This window comes from Syngnathus acus, chromosome 1, assembly GCF_901709675.1.
Source record: "Syngnathus acus chromosome 1, fSynAcu1.2, whole genome shotgun sequence".
NCBI lineage: Eukaryota > Metazoa > Chordata > Actinopteri > Syngnathiformes > Syngnathidae > Syngnathus > Syngnathus acus.
This window is the reverse complement of record NC_051087.1, coordinates 5,754,555-5,775,075: the sequence shown is the minus strand read 5'-3', so window position 1 is coordinate 5,775,075 and position 20,521 is coordinate 5,754,555. Positions and strand designations below refer to the sequence as shown.

The 20,521-nt window shown below is 42.1% G+C and overlaps 1 protein-coding gene across 3 annotated transcripts in view; it reads left to right on the top strand.

Moving 5' to 3' along the window:
- si:dkey-92j12.5 (multiple PDZ domain protein) overlaps positions 1 to 20,521 on the top strand; it is a 29,999-nt gene that overhangs the window by 1,765 nt on the left and 7,713 nt on the right. For 2 of the 3 annotated variants that reach the window (XM_037259058.1, XM_037259050.1), the window contains exons 3-27: positions 87 to 253; positions 1,238 to 1,447; positions 1,672 to 1,740; positions 1,824 to 1,946; positions 2,700 to 2,783; positions 2,971 to 3,075; positions 3,543 to 3,645; positions 3,746 to 3,837; positions 5,095 to 5,308; positions 5,511 to 5,585; positions 6,084 to 6,163; positions 6,369 to 6,515; positions 7,748 to 7,933; positions 8,030 to 8,191; positions 8,624 to 8,833; positions 9,549 to 9,710; positions 12,222 to 12,345; positions 13,830 to 14,028; positions 16,357 to 16,590; positions 17,666 to 17,830; positions 18,349 to 18,526; positions 18,804 to 18,914; positions 19,154 to 19,219; positions 19,528 to 19,599; positions 20,058 to 20,157. In XM_037259058.1, the coding sequence (XP_037114953.1) occupies positions 87 to 253; positions 1,238 to 1,447; positions 1,672 to 1,740; positions 1,824 to 1,946; positions 2,700 to 2,783; positions 2,971 to 3,075; positions 3,543 to 3,645; positions 3,746 to 3,837; positions 5,095 to 5,308; positions 5,511 to 5,585; positions 6,084 to 6,163; positions 6,369 to 6,515; positions 7,748 to 7,933; positions 8,030 to 8,191; positions 8,624 to 8,833; positions 9,549 to 9,710; positions 12,222 to 12,345; positions 13,830 to 14,028; positions 16,357 to 16,590; positions 17,666 to 17,830; positions 18,349 to 18,526; positions 18,804 to 18,914; positions 19,154 to 19,219; positions 19,528 to 19,599; positions 20,058 to 20,157 (3,438 nt within the window). The remainder of the gene's footprint in view (positions 1 to 86; positions 254 to 1,237; positions 1,448 to 1,671; positions 1,741 to 1,823; positions 1,947 to 2,699; positions 2,784 to 2,970; positions 3,076 to 3,542; positions 3,646 to 3,745; positions 3,838 to 5,094; positions 5,309 to 5,510; positions 5,586 to 6,083; positions 6,164 to 6,368; positions 6,516 to 7,747; positions 7,934 to 8,029; positions 8,192 to 8,623; positions 8,834 to 9,548; positions 9,711 to 12,221; positions 12,346 to 13,829; positions 14,029 to 16,356; positions 16,591 to 17,665; positions 17,831 to 18,348; positions 18,527 to 18,803; positions 18,915 to 19,153; positions 19,220 to 19,527; positions 19,600 to 20,057; positions 20,158 to 20,521) is intronic. The other variant, XM_037259067.1, reaches the window with a different exon arrangement.

Sequence of the window (20,521 nt, the reverse complement as noted above, 5' to 3'; positions counted from 1 at the left end):
TAGCTCTAGGGGTAAATGCAAAGTCATCCAGGAGAAACCTTGTAGCTGAATGACAGACAAATTAATGATGTAGACTTTCTGTGCAGATACTCAGCGTGCCTTGGAAGCTGTGGAGCGACTTCAAGCCAAACTGAAAGAGCGAGGGGAGGTCCCCGCTCAGGAGAAACTCAGCCTGCTGAAGACGGTTCTACGGAGCCCCCTCTTTCTTCACATTCTCACCTTACAGAAGGCTCAGCGGAAGCCCCCAGCCAAGGTAGAGCGCGAGCTCAAGTGTGTGTGTGTGGGGGGGTGTTTGGTGTACATTGAATGGGGAAGAAGCTGGAATGATTCCCAAAATACTGAATGCAGGAAGCAAACCGGATGAGTAATCAGCTTACCTTGGCTTACCACTAAAGCCTGGAGACAGAGAGAGGGAGTGAGAAGAAGGGGTGAAAGAAGACGTGGTTTTACTCTATGTAATGTCAAGGAGTTTGAAATAATCATATAGAAGTTTTGCCTACAATTCTTGTTTGAGTGTGAGCTGTGGAAAATAGTTATTCACACCCACACTGGTCAGTTAGCAAATGAAAGATGAGACATAATCAAGGTTATGTAGCTTGGCAGTGGATCAAGACTTGGCAAGTGTGATTAAGCCTTAATAGACTAACACCATAAGACCAAGACGAGCGTTATTACGTTAAAAAAGTAACATGGCACAGCTTTCGGTTAACTCTCAGGAGACGTGGTGACCTATACAAAATTGGACCAAAGGAACATCTACCATCAGTTCCAATTAATACCACAAAAATGTAACCCCCCCCCAAAGAAAAACAGCATTATAAAAACCTGTATACACGATTAATGATGTACTTAATGCAAAACAAATAGTGACTCTGTACTTTTTGCAATGCAGGATCTTACTTGACCACGATGAACCTCTTTTTCATTTTTCTGTTGCCTAACACCTAACATTTAACGATACTTTCCGTCATCGAATGGCTAAATAATGAAAGAGTCCCCTCCTTACGACAAATAATTCCGTCCTTCAATCATCCTACTCGTGTCTGTCTCTATAGGTGCTTCCTACAATTAATGTCTCCACCTTCACCATCTCCTTATCGTCCCCATCCGTTCCCCTCTCGATGTTTCCCCTTCTGCCTTCCATCAATCAACTCTTCTCGTTTATCTGTTCTTTCCCTATCACACCTTACTTTTCTAAATCATCCTCACTTTCCCCTCCTCTTTGCCATTCTACTAGGGGAAGGGTCTCTCCAAGTCGGTGTCCATGAACTGTGGCAAGTGGCAGGGTGTGGCAATGGACGCCAAGACGCTCAGCCACAGCGACTCCTACACTTGGGCCATCGAGAACCAAAGATCCAACAGGTCACTCCACAGGGACGGAAGCGTTTCCTCCCTGGACTCGCAGGATTTGTCCTTCTCAGATAACTGCATTCACACCGAATCGCAGGTAAGCCAAATACAAGTCACAAGCATGAGATTATTCATAGTAATGGGAGCAACTTACTCCCAAGGCGCTGGCTCAATAAAAAGATGAAGCGCATTGCCTTTTCAAAAATGTCAGTTTGCTCGAGAATATTGCTTCAGATGACACAGGCTTTCCTGGGTATAAACTGGCGTGGTGGAGCTCGGCTTTGTTGATGTCGCTTCGGGTTTCTTTGTCATTTCTTTTAGTACTGCACACCACCTCGAATATCTAGAACCATGTCTATGGGGAGGAATCTGGCAGCAATTGCGCATGAGGTAAACAAAACACAATCTCCATCCACCTATTTATTTATTTATTTATGAACCAATTTTGTTTATTCTATTCTCTTTTATATTAGAGGCGTCACCTGGAGATCATCGAACTGACCAATGATGGGAAGGGTCTTGGCTTTGGCATCATCGGAGGACGGAGCACAGGAGTGATGGTCAAGACCATACTTCCTGGAGGAGCAGCTGGACAGGTCATTTGAAAATCATTTAAATGTTTTAATTGCAAGTTCGCCAGATGTGTTGGGACATGACAACTTCAAATTTTTCTTGCGACGATCTGTTCTCAGAGTTTTGTCGAGATTTGTTACAGTTTGTTAGTCAGTCACTAAGTGCTGTTTTTTTCTTGGACATTGCGACAGATATGGTTGAACCCGACTACAGTTGTCTGGTAACAAATTATTACGTACACATTTAATGTGACCAGAAACTCTCAGTGCTGTCATTGAAATACGGTTCTCGCATCTGTTAGACGGAATTGTTTCTTCATAAGTAGTCACCGATCAGTATTATTCATGCGATTCACTAAATTACCAATGGAAAAATGAAAAGTTTAAAAAGCCGATAAGACACGAAGAGAAATGACTCTAGTTTTGAACTACAGTGTTCAGCCAAGCTAATTGGCTAGAGCCCCACCATTTTCTTTTCCCATAAAAGACTCACTAAAAGAGTTTCCATGCTGTGGGGTGACAATGTTAAGTACTGTCCCACTGTGCCAGTAAAAAGCCTCTAAAACTCACCAATTAAGACCAGGCAAATGAATGGAAGATTTTGATGTTACAATGTTGTTCGAGCTAATTTAAGCAACCCTTCTGCCGCTTCCTACTTCTCCTTGAGTGTCGTGGTTTTCGCACCTAATGTTCATTGCTATCCAAATTAACTGTAGCACTAGCACCTTTAATGGATTAAAAGAAAAACGTGATGTGATTAAAATTTGGCACCCCAAGGATAAACGTCTTCGCAGCGGGGATCAAATCTTGCGCATCGGAGACACCGATCTGGCTGGCATGAACAGCGAGCAGGTGGCACAGGTGAGTCGATAGATAGATAGATAGATAGATAGATAGATAGATAGATAGATAGATAGATAGATAGATAGATAGATAGATAGATAGATAGATAGATAGATAGATAGATAGATAGATAGATAGATAGATAGATAGATAGATAGATAGATAGATAGAGATATTCATATTCATTGGCCATTTCGTGACCCAGGTGCTACGAAATGCTGGTAGCAAGGTCAAGCTACTCATCGCCAGGGATATCAGCAAGGACAACTTTTCCTCTCCTGTCCTCAGTCAGGAGTCCTTGGACGGCGAGGTTTGTTAATCCCAAAATGTATTGAATATCCCCAAAACAATATTATCAAGGCTTAATGGTGCGAGCAATGTCCTTCTTTTGGTTGTGGTTTATAAATCATCGTAAGAGCTTTTTGTTATATTTTGATGGCATTTACGTTTCTCGGCGAACATAAAAACACTTATGGGAAATTTAATGATTACGCACGCCGGTGGTTGAATTGCTGTTATCTAACATTTAGCCTTGCTAGGCTTTCACTAATGTGTACTTATTTAGCATGTGTGAGCATTTTGTCACGGCATAAAACACCTCCACTCGCTACAGTACGGTTAATTGAAACGAGCTGCACAATAATTAACACTTTATGATAACAATACCTCTCAAAAGATATCAAAGCTGTGCATTATGATTGTTTTCTAATTATTCTTAATAGACTGTGTAGGTGTGTCTGTGGGTGTATACAATCTTGTCTCTCTGCTTTTCACCAGCTCTTTGACTTGAACGATGACTACGAGTTCAGTGTGCAGTTCACTAAAAACAGCCGGGGGCTGGGATTCACCATCTCCAGCTATATAGGCGACCTCAACTCAAGTAATATAAGATGCTTCATATTTGAAGATCAAAATACAACCAAAAAGGGTTTGACGTTGGGCTGTTTTTTTTGCGTGTTTTTTTTTTATATCCTTCTCAGTATACAGTGCTGGTGTTACAGTAAAGAGCATTTTGAAGGGCAGCAGTGTCGACCAAGATGGGCAAATTCACATTGGAGATATCATCCTGTCTGTAAGTCTTGAAAAAAAAAGTTTTTAAATTGCACGGTAAACATTTTTTAGAAATAAGGAGTTCATTTCTGTATTATGCGCCTGTACCCAAATATTGTGTTTCAAGGTAGTTCCTGGTAACTTCAATGAAAAAAAAAAGCAGTGTAGCCCAAGCCGAGACATCTAAGATGGCTTCCTGACCTTACATTAGCGAAAATAATATTTGTCGAGCACATTTTATACCGCTAGGAATTGTTGTTGTTGTTTTCCTGAGAAGATTTCATGCGGGAAAGTAAAAAGTGTGCGAACAATTGGCAATAACAATAAATATCTCAAACAAGTACCGGGTCACTCTCATGGCAGTTGGTCCCCATTCGATCGTATCCGAGCTCAAATCCACTTGTTTATTTCAATGTCCTGAAGGAGCCAGTGCGAGGTTCACACAAAGTCACAAGTTAGCCTGGGTCCTTGTTATAGGCCAGGATAAGCTCAAGCTTTAAAGCGGATATGTTCTGGGAAATTGACTTTTCAACTGTTTGTATACAAATAATTAGGTCTCTGGAGTGCCTGCTCACCCATCAAGTGTGAAATTAAACAGCCAAGTAAATCTTTTGTTAGCTGCCATTTCCAAAAAAAATTGTGTCCTGACCTTGAATAAATCGTATTGTCACAATAATTAAATTAGCTGGTGGTGCAATTTATTTGCACGATGTACTATATGCTCAAGGGTGAGCCTCAAGGGACTCTGAGCTTCTCCACAGGTTTCCAATAACATCACAAAGAGTACATTCGCAAGTCGATTTATATGAAATATAGTCACTGGGGGGGTGGTCTAGTTGTCATAGTAACAAAAATCAGAGAGGTATGCCTAACCCCCAAAGTAAATTGTTTCAGTTCTTTTGAATTTTTATATTTTGATGGATGATATCAGAGACTTTGTGTAAGACACCTTGGAAGTGCTTTAAATTGCTTAAAAAATGTCTCTTGTGGGTAGTTTGCGTCCGTGCTTAGTGCTTCTGAGAATTCCTCCACAAGAATGTTTGCGGTCTGTAGAAAAACAGGGAAGGGGGGAAAAACATTAAGGTGCTTATATTGCCTATAATTCCTGAAAGGTCCCTTTTAAAAGTAAAATATTTATAGGAAGTCTGAGATATTGATAGAAAAGGATGAAAAATGTTTCATTTTCTATTTCCATTATTTTTTTTTATGGGAACAGTTCCTGCCTTCTTGACTCTCCCTTCATCTCTGTCACCCTCACTTCTGTGTGTCCCTTCTCCAGGTGGATGGGGTGAGCCTCCAGGGCTGCAGTGAGCAGCGTGCAATGGAGGTGCTGAGACGGACGGGTCCCGTGGTCAGACTGAGACTCCTGAGAAAGGCCGTCCGCTTGAGTCACATTTTGCCCCCGGTCCCTCCGCTCCAGCCTCTCCGACACTCCCACAGCTTCCACGAGGGCAATCCCTACAAAGTGGGACTAAACAAGATTCATGAGACAGGTGATATGTGAAGCTCACGAGAAACTTGAATGTTCTGTCCAAATGCGATATTTGCTCGGTTTTGATTAAAATTGTCAGGGTGATATTTGTACATCCAGTAATACAATACATCTCTTTAAATTGCGTATCTCGTGAGTGTAAACTCGAGTTACATTCCTTGTGTGTTTACACGCATGTTTGCAAAACTCTTGCTCCCTCCAAGGAATATGCTCATTGCGTGAAATCTCCCGGCGTGCAGCATACGCCGACAGACGACGCCGACATGATTCAAGAAACGGTAAGCTCCCGTTTCCTTATGCCGCGCTGCAGTCTGCAAGTGGATGATGAGACTCGCTCTGATACTCTTAAGTAGGCTCGTGGAAGAGCGATGTGGCGGCGAAGCATGCTTTTTGATGAGAGTCTATTTATAGTGGCGCGCAATCATGTGTTTATCCAACTCATTCGGCTCCATCCGGATGATTTGCCTGCCCGCATACTCCGCTTTATTTAGACAGCCATCTTCTGGTTTGATTGGGGAGCTCTGTTAAATAGGGCCTTGATTGCTATGAGGCATTCAAAGATCAAGTACAAGAAAATATTTGTTTGCCAAGAAATCTGATAGTGGGTGTGATAATGAACACTTCACTGTTTTTTGTGTGGAGACATCATGCATTGCTCCAAGGTCAGATCATGTCTGCTCTCTACGAAAACATTAACGATAACGACTCAACGCTTTCTGTCCTGGCCGATCGTGACTAGCTGTCACGATCTGTGATCTCACGGTCTGTGATCTCAGGTGTAAAACTGACACCGGCAGAGGAAGAAGACCTAAGGATGAGGTGGCAACGAGCAGTTGGACCAAGATATGAAGTCATCGTATGTACCTTTGCAAATCGGAACGCACTCTGTTTCATTCAATTCGGTATAGAATATGTACAATAGGCGTACAATCTTTTTTTATCCTTATGTCTTGTGTTTATACTTGGATAAGCAGTTGTCAAATCACAACAACAACAAAAATCAAGCCTTTCCACTATTGGCCACAATGGGTTGATTTATTTTTGTACAATTGCTCTTTCAGGTTTGTCAGCTGCAGCGCTTCAGTGAGACTAGCGGCCTAGGCATCAGTCTGGAGGCTCGGGCTGGACATCATTACCTGTGCTCCGTTGTACCCGAGGGCCCGATTGGGCAAAGTGGCAAGATCTTCCTTGGCGACCAGATACTAGAGGTGAAGAACCAAAACTAATAGTTGATTTCTTAACTGTTGTGCTGGATCTGGATCAGATTCCGTTGTTTGGAAAATGGCTCTGTTATTAGCTTGCCTGGATCCATGCAAACATGGTCAAGGCCAATGAAAGTTGTCAGCCTCAAACTGAGTTGGGATGTGTTTCTCTTTGAGTTCGTGACATTAAGATTGCAGTTTTCTTATGATTATTATAACTATGAACATTTCATTTAGGTCAGCTTTTAAGAGCACAGTGTAGTTTAGTAATGAACACACAGTTTCCCTGAAGGCGGCCAAGTGGTAATAAGAAGGTGGGTGTGTGTGTGCCCTGCATTTCTGCACTTAAGGGGGGTGAGTGTATGCACTCCCACGGTTATTCTGAGCAAGTTCACGAACCCACACATATTCCTTCGTGAAGAGAGCTTGGTCTGTTGAATTTATAAAACTCGCATTTCTGGCCTCCAAAGCCATGCAGATACTGCAGCCATTTTGTGGACATCGACTGTCCTGCCGCGGTCCAAATCTATAGTGACAGTGCGATCTTTTTTATCTTCACCTCACCATTCAAGCATAGCACAGCAATTCCACAATTTTACAGCAAAGTCTGGTGAGTAGGTTGCTCCAGCATAGTTGTGTACTTCTCAGCCAGTAACTGGGATGCTCAGGGCGTTGTGAACTGCAGCCTACAAGTTGTTCTGCCACAACTTCTTGAGCAATCAACTTAATAAATTCAACAGGATCCCTTTGCGGACATGCTGGTTAATCGTTTGGCCTCCAAGCGGTTTAGGAAGATCCATGACTGTGGCACGTAGAATCCGTATATTCTCTCTGAGTATGTGAGAAAAGGTTCAATGTCTGCAGCGTGCCAAGGTCACAGTTATATACTTGAGGACGACTACGTTTAATGTAAAAATGTGTTTGGGTTTGAAATATATTTGTTCTGACACCAGTCCCAGAGCCTTTCTGGCGCACCTCATATTCAAGGACGCTGCTCAAGTTGGTTGGGGTGTGAAAAAGAAATTCACAGGAAAGAATAGTAATTAAACGGATGATACTTGTATTAAAAATGTAAATGTCAAATCAATAAAAACAGCTCAGCTAAGTGACAGCTAAGCTAACAGTTCACGACTTCATTTGACCAAACTTTTCTTCACCCGCAATGCAGTTTGCGTGTGAGCAAAGGACCCACAAATATCTGGATTTTAAAAAAATACGGTGTCTAATTTTCCTTGCAGGTGAACGGCATCCCGCTCATTGGAGAGACACACAAAGAGGTGGTCAACATCCTCAAGGAGCTGCCCATGTGTGTTTACCTGGTGTGTTCTCGCATCGGCGCCCCTGCCATCCCTGACAGCGATGAAGAAGAAGAGGACGATAGCCAACTCACCCTGAAAGAGCTGCTGGCTGAGTTCAATGACAAGGTGAATGCAGGAATGAGCAGATGTGAAAGGGAGAACTGTTTTTTTTATTCTTTTTCCTACGGCAGGATAAAATGTCCTTTTCTATTCCTGTCCCAGTTGGACCAGGGCTGCGTTATTCCTTGTCCGACGGCCGAGGACATCACAAAGCGCGGGGTGCCCCCGATGTCACCTCCTCTGGCCATGTGGGAGAGAGAGGCGCAGGTGGTAGAGCTGGAGAAAGGGGAGTCGGGATTGGGCTTCAGCATCCTGGACTACCAGGTAATAGACAAGGACCTTATAGCCTTTCTAAAAATAGATCAGACAGCAATAAGCTGCAGTCTCGCAACAACAGTGCCACCTCAGTGAAGAAAATAGAAAAGGCAATGTGAAAGTCCATGTGAGAATTCATCTGATAAAATGGGGTAGAACTTTTCTTGAAAAAAAGAACCTCAAACCCCAGATGCAGCATATTAAAATATGGTTTGAGAGAATTTAAAAATATCACGATCAAAACAACCCAAGCCAAGCTGGCTATTCCCACACTGTTCCCACAGATAACACAATTAAAAATAAATAAAAATGGGGACACTTTTATTATGTATGTTTGTATTTAAAAAAAACATCAGAGATAAATGATCTGCCTTCAATTTTAAATAAAACTGGGTTTTCAAGTCTTTTATGCATCCCATCTTCCATATGCTCGTCTTGCAGGATCCGGAGGATGCTACTAAAACAGTGCTGGTAATCCGCTCCTTGGTGCCGGGCGGTGTCGCTGACCGAGATGGCCGCCTGCTCCCCGGAGATCGCCTCATGTTTGTTAATGAGACCGACTTGGAAGGTTCCAGTCTGGATTATGCCGTGCATGTACTGAAGTCCACCGGTTATGGCCCCGTGCATATTGGTGTTGCCAAACCGCTGCCGGTATGTTGGAAAAACTTCCGTTTATCTCTTGTGAATTTAAAAAGAACCGACAGTGTGACAGTGACACTAGTTGTGAAAATACAATAGTGGTTTAAATAGCACTAGTGACATTGGATTAATTAAATCCAATGTTACTGTGGTTGATTCGGTTTAAAACTATGTCACCATTGCGTTGGCGTTATTCGTCCCCATGTTAGCTAAATAAAGATTTTAAACAGCTCTGGCTAATAACTGTAAGATTAAGTTATTTATAAGTGCACATCCATGACTTTTTTTTCTGGCGTGCCCAATTGTGATAAATAATTTCATTAGAATAGACTGGCTAGCGAGTTATGACATATACATCTCGACGAGACTAATAGCCCTGCGAAATTCACGCAGTATGTGACATTTTATTATCCAAGATGAGTTAATTACTGAAGGTACTCTCAAGAACAGTTCTCTTTTGTTGTGGACTGTGGCCTAGTAACAAGGACCACGGGGTCCAGTTACTGCCCCTCTGAATATTTAATGCCCCTCCGAGGTGAACACAAAGCTAAGCCACACTAGAAATGGAGAGGCAAGAGGAGGAGGAATGACGGGTGTCTAATTTACTGCCAACTTCTCTCGCTTACTTGCCTCATACCTTGTAATTTAGGCACATTTCAGATGAGGGCTACATGGCTGTTCTTATAATAAGCTGCTACATTTCAGATTGGTATTCGTGTGTTGTCAGTTGGAACTTTGCGGCGGCTTGACGCCCATCTTGGAAAGGAGCACACGGTCATTCTGCGATGACAGCGAGAGCCACAGTCAAGTCACCCTGCTAGCTGAGGCGGCTGAGGCCGACACTTGCAACCTGGCGGATAACAACGTCCAAACATATTACAACAACTCGGTAAGTAAGCTCTATGCGTGAGATTTAAACAGGCCAAAATGGCTCTGACAGCTGTCTTACTTTGATGCTGTGTGTGTTTTGTCTATGCTTCCTACGTGCTTTCCACTGTACGGGTCAGCAACCATTTTGAAAGTGAGAGCTACTTCTTGCGTACTGATTAATGCTTAAACATTTCGCCAACTTATTTTTTGGGAAGGATCGATGGATGGATGGATGGGTGGATGGATTGGATGGGTGGGCCGATGGATGGATTCTGGGCGGATGGATTCTGGGCGGATGGATGGATGGATGGATGGATGGATGGATGGATGGATGGATGGATGGATGGATGGATGGATGGATGGATGGATGGATGGATGGATGGATGGATGGATGGATGGATGGATTGGGTGAACAGATGGACGGACGTACATACGGATGGATGGATGGATGGATGGATGGATGGATGGATGGATGGATGGATGGATGGATGGATGGATGGATGGATGGATGGATGGATGGATGGATGGATGGATGGATGGATGGATGGATGGATTGGGTGAACAGATGGACGTACGTACGTACGGATGGATGGATAGATGGATCTTATATTCTGTAACTCTCTGCAAGCATAGACATTTAATGAATTAACGTTTAATTAATTGGTCAATTCTACATTATTCCAAGGAAATAAAAATAACTCATCACTGCTCAGTTATTTATAGAACAAGACCACAATCTACTCATGTGGTTCTTACCAGGCTGCCTCGTGCACGCAGACACCATGTTCACTCAGAAAACTGAATGGCGTACTTTGTTTTCATTGACCTTTTTAGTATGCTGAATTTCAAGTGCTGTAATTCAAATGATGTATGTAATTGAAATACATCAATCTTGTGAATTATCCCTCAACATTTCTTTGAGTGTTGGTGACCCCTTCACTTTATATAGCTATGCATCAAACCGTAATCTTGCGCAATATCACACAGTGTAAAGTGATCAGCGTTGTCTGGGAGAAATACATTTCAGAATAATATTGCTGTTTTGTAGCCAGCAATATTGTAATGATGCACTGCATCATAGTGACAAGCTGAATATGACCAAAATATTAGAAACAGTTCGACAATCCATAATAATTGTACTGGTCTTGTCTGGATCTAGTTATATCATGCAAGTAGTCTTAATGTTGTTGCTGTTCAGTGTATAAAGTCTTGAGGCTCAGCATTAGAAGCTCTCATTACAGGTCTAAAAGTAGATCACCACGTCTGTACTCCGGAGTGTTCTATAGAGGAAGCTTGGAGCTGGCTGTACCGAGTCAGGGAAAGTGCTCCATGTCAAAGAGGTGCTTCTCTCTTGTCGCAGCCTTTTGTGCCGGACTTTGCTTAATTGCCTGCAATTGTGTCCGGCTGTGTAAGTGTACGGCGACGGCACCCGGTGCAACGCAAGAACATGATCTACCCTTGTCTCACACGTAGCGAGTTGCACACGCTGAGGTTTCTCATCAAAGATGTTGCAAAGGCAGCGTGTGAACTTCAGTGCCGCCTGTGAAGGTTCAAAGAATTTCTCCTCACGGAACCTTTCTCTTTATGGAACCATCCACCGGGACTGGTGTAGTCTACCTTTGTTGGTATGCTCCATCCTAGAAGCAATCCCGAGGCCTTCACCCTGCGAAGTTATTACTCTTTAAATAATTTTTTGACATCCCGTGCTTCTGAGGACACAGTTGGAGTTAAAATCTTGAAGCGAGTATGTTTGTCTGCAGGAGCAGCTGCATTCCGACACATTTTCTTTCTCATGGGACCTTCCTATTTGCCGAGCAGGCACAACTGGAATAAAGCACTGGGTTATTAATGGCAATGACCAAATTGTCAGATATCTTGCGCAAGTTCTCTACAGTTTGTATTTCTAAAGTAAAGATTAATATGAAAATTGTATATGGCACTCATTGGGATATTTTGGAACTGTCAAGGTTGAACAACAACAAGTCAGCTCAAAATCTAATTAGAATAAACGTTTTGATTGTAAGCCACTCTCAAATCAAACCGCATAATTGTAACATTAGAGACCCTGTAAAGTGACAAATATTTTCTCATACATTTGACACACCACGAAAAGGTGAATTGTTCATCAACCTTCAAATTCAGAATGAAATAAAAAAAATAGCAAGCATTTAAAATCAGTAAAAATCGAGCCTGCCTTCCACTTGAAACACTGCATGGTGTCGTCGTAGAAAAAATGGAACAAGTGGCAATTGCGGAGAAAAATCAAAGTACAACTGAGCACAGTTCGCCTCAGGGAGCTCACTGGGTGATCGCGAGGTTGCCGGGCGTCATCATGGAGGAGAAAAAAAATCGAGGAAAACTGGCAAGCAGGCCACCTCAAAATGCTCCGTGACTGGCCACAATGCCGCCAACAACAAAGAGACATGCAACAAGATGCTGTTTTCAACATTGAGGAGATTAAAGACAATAGCAACCCAATCAATTGATCTTAAAAGGTATCTGAATGGTTTCTCTGTTTACATCCTTTCAGGGAGTCCAGCCCCATCTGTATTTTGGCATGAAGGAAGACAACGACATGCAGCCCGCCCCTCCTCTACCTCCGCGCACCAGCTTTGAAAAGACAATCACAGTTGTCCGGGGCAACCGTAGCCTTGGTATGTCTTCCGTCTTGCTTATGGTGATGGTGTCTTGGTGTGTGTACATTGCAGGCATGGCCATAATGGCCATAATAGGCAGTGGGGATGATGACCGCCCTGAAGAGGAATGGTGAAATGTTGGGCTGCTTATACTAGAGAGTTTATCATTACGATGTTTGTGTGTGCGTGCGTGCGTGTGTGTGTGTGTGTCAAAATATATCATAAGAAGAATAAATGTAGTGTATTTGAACCCTAACTTGAATATCGTAGAAGTAAAAACCACTCAGCAAATTTTTTCTCAGAAACAATTTGCTTGCCTTGTCGTGCTAACCTTGCTGCCATAAATGTCAATAATTTATATTTTAAATTTGTTCCAACTTAAATTGTTGTTTTAGTCCCTCCGAAAATATAAGTTGTGTTTGTATGTGTTTTCAAGGTTTAGCTAAATGCATTGATTGTATCATAGAAGACATTATATGAGATATTTACATTTTGTCTGGAGGTGCAAGATTTGAGTATGGTGGTTAATAATAGTGTACTTTTTTTTGCCATTGCGGTATGTTGTCATTAGGTGCCATTTACAGTAAAACACGTTAATTAGCATCGTCAGTTTGTCTATTTTGGGAAATTAGATGTAGAGTACAAATGTGTGAACAATATATTTTATGGTAATTTTGAGCGGCTCGTCAAAACATTTGATGGATTTGAAGTAACTTCACCTTGCTCATAAAATAATTTAAAAAAAATCTCAAGTTTTTTTTTGTCATAGTTGGTATTGGCTGGGATAATCATATTAGTCTTTTATTTTAATAAAGTCCACAAGCAGTTAACAGCAGTATTATTTTTGGACATAAAAGCATCCGTGTCAGTGTTTCAACTCATTTGAGATTTCGAGACATTCATCACTTTTGTCTTTTGTCATGTGTTTGAAATGTGTCTCCTATTTTGTCCTGTCCACTTCACTAGCTGTTCATTGTAATCCCATGCACTATGATTGTATTGTAATTTAAATGCAAAATAATAAAATACTTATTTGCTGTCATTTCTTTGACCGGCTTCAAATTATGTACGACCATAGTGTGGCGGATGAGTCTTTCGTTAGACAGTCGTGTGAGTGCGTGTGTGTGCATGATTTACCCGCTCCTCTAATCGGCCTAGTATACCGACCGATAAAGGCACAGTCGAGTGTTTGTGCAAACCAGCATGTGTTACCCCTTTGGTCACCTGTGACCTATGACCCCCTGTGGGTGTGTGTGTGGGTGTTCTTGATACAGGTGCTTACGCTGTGTGAATGTCAAGCGTTTGTAGCCGTGTTTGTGCGTTAATCTGCCTAGTGTCTGTCTCGATTATGCTGATATGCCACAGTCAGGTGTCTGTTTGGACAACTGTCTGTCTGTTTGGCATGTCTTCAAAAGATTCCTTAGAAAATCCTCCACTCACCTGTTTGTGTTTGCACGCTTGTGTGTGTGTGTGTGTGTGTGTGTGTGCGTCCACATCGACAGGGATGTCGGTGAGTGCTATCAAGGACGGCTCAGGCATGCTGGTTCGCAGCGTGGCCCCCGGGGGCTCTGTCAGTCAAGACGGCAGACTCGGAGTGGGTGACGCAATCTTGGCGATCAACGGGGAATCTACGTCCAACCTGACTAACGCCATGGCCCGGTCGATGCTGCGTAGACACTCCGTCATTGGGCCGGAGCTCAGGTGAAGCACGTCACTGTCTCGCAGCGTTCCATTAAAAAAAAAAAACACATTTACACAGCACCAAAAATAGGTCCAAAGCTGAAATGGGAAAAGGTGAGACAGGTTACAGTTTAAATGTTCCTCAAAAAGCATGATCGAATATGACCTTAAGGTTCGGATTCGCAGCACAGTAAAAAACAAAAGCCTGTTCTATTTCCAACAATGAGTCACATGGATGTTTTTCAATGCTCAATTTTTATAGTAATTGTACAAAAAAAAAAAAAAAGGTACTAAGATCATCATTACATACGCCAATGGTCACAATAAAATGACCTCAAACATATCGGTCCATTAAGGAGGTTTGAGTGCATGAGTTTTAACGAGGTGCGTGTTGTAAACTTTTAACCGGGTGTTCCACCATCATCACATTTCATGTCGAGTTTTCACCGCCAGTTGTAAAATTATACAGTAACACAATATTATAAAACCGTATCGTAGAAATATTATTTGTAGTGTTAGTTCACGAACAACAAATTGTCAATAATAATGTGCGGCTATATTAGGCACTGAAATGTTACATTTGTTTAATATACACAGCAAGAAATATGTACTGATTTATTTCTGATTCTAATTTAAATGTTTCCATTTCATCGTTCAAAATTCAGTTTGTTAGGGAATATATAGGCTGAGCTACAAGCACAACAAACTATTTTAAGTGTTGCTGTTGAGAAAATTGGCTTTCCTGCATTTCACTACAAAGAAATTAAAGTTTACACAACTAATTGTTCCCCAACTCAAAGATAGAAGTAAAAATAACTCAGCAAATTGTTTCAGAGCAAACAACTTTATCAACCGAGTGTGCCGAAAGAGATCATTAGTGTGCTGCTGGAAATAATCCAATATCAATTAATTTGTCTGAAAATGATTCTTTACACATTAGAAATAAATTGTTTTCTATCTATTTATGCCAACAATGTGTAGTAAGTTGATGTGAGAAGGTAAAATTTGTCTCCACTTAATTGTTGCCATTTGGCAAACTAAATAAGTGGTGGATTCCTTCCAGTTTCTCTTTTTGGGGTTCAATTAAACGGGTCCATGTTTCACACTGAGTGGGTCAATTTGTGAGGATAGTGGGCCATGACATTTTTTTAATTTGTAATTATCCTCACGGTCTTCTTTTTTTTGTCATAGCTGGCACCCTTCTGATATTGCATTACAAAAAATGGGAAAAAAAGCTACAATTTGGATTTTCTCTATGTATCCATATTTTGCCCCACTCAAAGCTAAATTAGCTCATTTGTTTTCAACGCAGCAATCAATCATTATTGAATTAAATCAGACAATAACATTTGAATTAGAGGCATATTTTCTCCATTTTACTTGCACCAGCAGTTGTGCATCTGATTGAAGATGTCCCCCATCCCCATTGCACTGTAGCCCTGCAAAACACCCACTCCCTCATTCACGCTTGCTTGTAACACACACGTGCAGCCTTTTAATGGCCTAACCTCCCAAAACACCCTTTTCCAGCGATGCGAGAAAAAAAAACTCTGAATAATTCATCTCTCATCTCACCTTGAACACCGCTCTTCGGAATAAAGGAACCTTTTAAATAGCGAGCCATAGATGCACGGGAAGTTTCGCGCACACGCAGGCTCACACTGCCTCCTCCTGACAAACTTAGGAGGCAGATGAGCCTTCCAGTAAGACAGACATGCTTGCCATTTGAAAAAAGGCCTTGCGCTGAGACAAGCCAGCCTGTCCACATGGCTCAGTCACAACAGTTTAGTAGCCACATATTCAATCTGCCATCATGAGTGGAAGCAGGAAATTGGCTCGTTCGGCCGATTCAAACAGCATGTTCGCTGGCAGAAGAGAGGAAAGTGGGAGGGAGCCTTTAATGTGTCCTTGACACGCCAGTTCAATAAACACGATGCGTGTTTGTACAAGCGAAGCTTTTGGAACATTTTGAAATTGTCGTTGAATCGGTTATTGTGAAGTGTGTCTGAAGATAATATTTCTTTTTTTCAATCATATCGTTGATAAGACGCAAGAAAAAAACATAGCAAAAGATTACTGCTCTCTTTTAGGTCATGAACTCATTTCATTCGTTCGCTATTACCGTGTGTGTCCATATGTAGAGAGCACTTTTGTTTAGCGGTCCTGTTTTTATGTAACTTGTCCATCCATTCACCGTATTTTTCGGAATATAAGGCGCACTGTAATTTTTCAAAAAGTTCCCGGAATTTTTTGAAAATTTACAGTGCGCCTTATATTCCGAAAAATACGGTACTGCACGTTCCTGTTAGTAACTGTTTTATGTTTTCATCCCATCCTCCATTCCCATAGTATAAATTACGTGCCGGCTCATCAGGTGGACGAGCACCGTACCCGACTGTGTTTGCCGCCGCTGGCCTCCATTCTAGAAGAGCCACCTTCCTCCCCCACACCACCAGAACAATGGTTGGCCCGATCCCCTGTCCAATGTAAAACCCCAGGTCCAGATGTGACCACAAGCAAAACAAGGTTCCTATTAGAAGACACCGCCGTAGTCCCTAGAGTGATTCCAGATCCAGAGTGGAGGTAATGTAAGCTTGGCGACTCCCGGCCTATTATTCATGCTCACCTAATCCCGACCCAGAGCGAGATAAACCTGTCTCAGTTTTATGACTTTATTGGACCGCAAGGCTGCTGTTCTATCCCATATTGATATGTTTGCTGCAGAGAGGCCATGAAATGTGCAGCTATACATTACGGGGAATGTAAATTCTTTAATGTTTTCACCTTAGGAATTTATGAGTGTAACGCATCACACATCTTGGCTTTCCCAGCATCCTCACTCGTGCTAATACGCTGAGTTATTATTTGACACTTTAATAACCCCTATCCATGAGTATGCTCAGTGCCAGTCTCTAGTCCATATTTTCTCCTTTCCATCCTTTGTGGCTCGCGTGCTTGTGTGTGTCTCGCTCTCGCTCTCGCCGCCTGCATGTTGAATCTTTTGAGTTATATTTAGCTGTTCGCTTATGGATCTCATTGCTGACTGTCAGCGAAAATGAATTGTTTCACTTCTGTCTGTCCCAGCTTTCACTCCGTCTCCCTGACTCGTCCTCTCTCTCTCCTCATCCGACGCCCTCACCAGCCTTGCCTCGCTCCCATTTCTCTTCACAGCCATCTTTCAATACTTTGTCGCCATCCTTTTTCTATCGCTTTCTCTCGGTCGACTCCTTCGACTCATTTTTCCTTCTCCTTCCCGCCTTCATCTTGGTCTCGCGCTCTCCATACCGGATGCCCCCCCCTCTTCCTCTTAACCCAATTGGAACTATTTGTTCAGCCTACTTCTGAGTAAGCTAACAGGCTATAGGCCCACGGTGTGCAAATAGCAACACCATCAGTCACCTCAACAGGCTTAATACAACCCTGCACCGTTAAATATATTCATGAAAGAAATCTCTCACATATACAAATATATACTACCTCACTGTGACCTCACTGGCTGAAAATTGGGTTTTAAGGACTGTTTGAACCTAAAGTACTGTGCCCGCCAAAGATATTTTTGGCAGGACAAGGTTGTTTTTTTTTAGAATATTATTTTTTTTATCATTCAGTACAGCCATTAAGATTTCAGCTGTTAAAGTGCCAGTATGTTTCTCCTCAGTCATCAGCACCCAAAGTGTCTACCTCACAAAGACGGAGAAGAAGAAGCAGAGGGCAAAGGAAAAAGGGAGAATGGCGTCGATGATGAAGTCAGAAAGGTGGCTGCGGATGAAGAGGCAGAAGAGTCTCGTTCTCGCACTCCTGTGTTTTGGGATCAAACAAGACGGTCAGTGAATTTTTTATGCTACTTCATACAGCGTATGCATTTTATTTTTATGTTCTGATTTCCTTTCATTCACCTTTCTTAGCTTCTATCCTTCAGTGTGTTTGTGTTATGTTCAAAAGACATTGTAGGCTAAACACATATTACTAAGGCCCATCTCAAGCTGGTATTTATGACTGCATCCCACTTGGATAAATCACGTAAGCTGCACAGTGTGCAAAGAGCCGCTTTTGTGCGGCAGGTATGATATTCCATTGTTTTGACTTAATCTCTAAGACTCAGCCCAAGGCGGCGAATACAGAAAACTACAAGCGAAAATAAATAGCACTGGATTAATTGTCCTTCCTGTGAATGTTCACTGTACTGTTTCAAGACAAGTAGGCCTCTGATGGAGGAGAAATGCAGTCACGCATGTTTGGCGTTCTTGAGTGTGTCTAAAATTATTTTTAGATTTTTACTCGTACTTGTACTCTTGGTGGATTTGTCATGATACAATACTGTTGTGTATTTTGATGTTCTAGAGTGCAGCTTACCCGAGCGCCAGGCCAGTCCCTTGGTATTAGCATTATGGGAGGGAAGGGCATGGGTCAGAGGCTGAGTGGTGGCGAGATGATGAGGGGCATCTTCATCAAGCACATCAGCGCTGAGAGCCCAGCAGCAGATAATAGCGCCATCCAGGTTGGAGACAGGATACTAGAGGTATGTTCAAATGTAAGTGTAAGCTGACTTACAGGTAGAGAGAATAAAACGAAAGATGGAATAAACAAAGAGAGACTGAAAGGATGCAAAGGAGAAAATATGTTCTTCACACCAGTCCTATTGAATTAAAATACAACTTCATTTTCTTGGATTCCGTCAAAACATAATTATCATCCCGATGACACATACAGCTCTAATATTGGAGCGCTTTAGAATGTGTTAACGGGAATTAACAGAACGGCCAATAAGCGTTTATGCTGTGTGTTTCTGGCCAAAGGTGAGCGGTGTGGACCTAAGTGATGCCAGTCATGAGCAGGCGGTGGAGGCTATCCGTAGGGCAGGAGACTGTGTGGACCTGCTGGTTCAGTCCAGAGAGCAGGTAGCACAGGTAGGCTGCAGCTTTAGCTCACACCAAAATACAGTACAATACTGATTGCATTAAGTGTTTACCGCACCGTCTCATTGTGTCACACTGGAGTCCTTTGAGGCTCTTATTGATTAATTCATCCTTCCTTTCTTTCATCCTACATTTGTTCATATTTATTGTAGGGAGATGAATTAGATACACATAAAATACAGTATTTACTATTATTTACTAAAATTCTGCTTGTGTTTTTTTCCCCACAGTCCCTTTTGATTACCAATCATGAAAAACCGACTCCAATCTTGCCATCCAACTCACACAGCAGTCAGGTAAAAACTCATTCTGTCAGTTCTGTGATATCTGCTGTGATATTGGGGGGAAAAAAGTTTGGAAAAGAGTTTTTTTTATTTTTTTATTTCCTTCGTTCTCAACCACACCGTTTCAAGGCAGGCTGTGATGTAATGTTTCTCCCACCCACACTTTTGGTGTGCTGGAACTGCTGTATATAGTGATGAGTCATTCACTCCTACATGGCATTTCTGACAAATGATGCTTTGGCAGGATGTTTGTGTGTGTTTTTTTAATGGTGATGCTGCATTTAGAGCTGGCATGTGTGTGTCTTCCCTCGTGATTATAGGAAGTCCAGAATCTTGCTGGTTTGTTCCTTAGTCTCCCCCCTAGAAACCCATTCACCCCAACTCCATTTAAGGTTGGTACGTTGTTTTATGTGTGTGCCTCATTGGGAATAATCAGGATACTTAATAAAAGCAACTCTGCATAAATCAATTTCCTCCCAAATTATAATTAACGCACATATTTGTGGATAGAGCCCTTGTTGTTCAAAGTCCCTTATAGCTACCTTGTTTGTTCGAACCCTTTGTTTTCACTCTTTGATGGAGATTCATAACGCGCAAGAATAAACATTGTGCTCTTTTGAAGTAAGTTTGCATGCATTTGTAAACGGTGTTCAAAAAGTGATGCATGATTTTGGCCATCTTTCATGTTATTTATAGCCCGTGTTGAAATAGCACACATTAATGCATCCCGGGCGTCAGTTTTTCTCCCGCAAGCATGCCGAACGGGCCTCAGGGGTAGTCCAACTCATGCCTCAAGGATCCCTCGAGGCATCTCCAACAGCCTTTTCAATAATGCAAAACCTCTCCCAAGGTGCCTCAGCAGACTTCCAATAGAGCGGGTCGGCCAAGCCCCGTGACTGTCAACACACCAAACATTGCAGCCTCTGATGATCATGAGAACACTGGCAGAAGTAAGCAAACTTTGCTAAGGCCTTCTTCTAAAGATGTAGAATTTACAACACAAACATGCTTTACAAGAACCTAAGTATTGGGACACATTGCCATTCCCAAAAATGAAAGAAAATGCTTACTAATGTTGACGGTAATGTTAACTAGCCAACTACTACTTACTAATGTTGACGCGAGCCAACAACTGTCCCTCTTTGCCACAACATATTTTTGTGAAATGCTCCCAGAAAAGACAGAGGAAGCTAGTGCTAAATTGAAAAAAATGAAATTAACTGTCAACAATTTTAATCATGAACGTGACTAATCTACAAATTGTGGTCCGAACAATCCCCGTTCACACTGACTTAATTGTAAATTGTATTCATG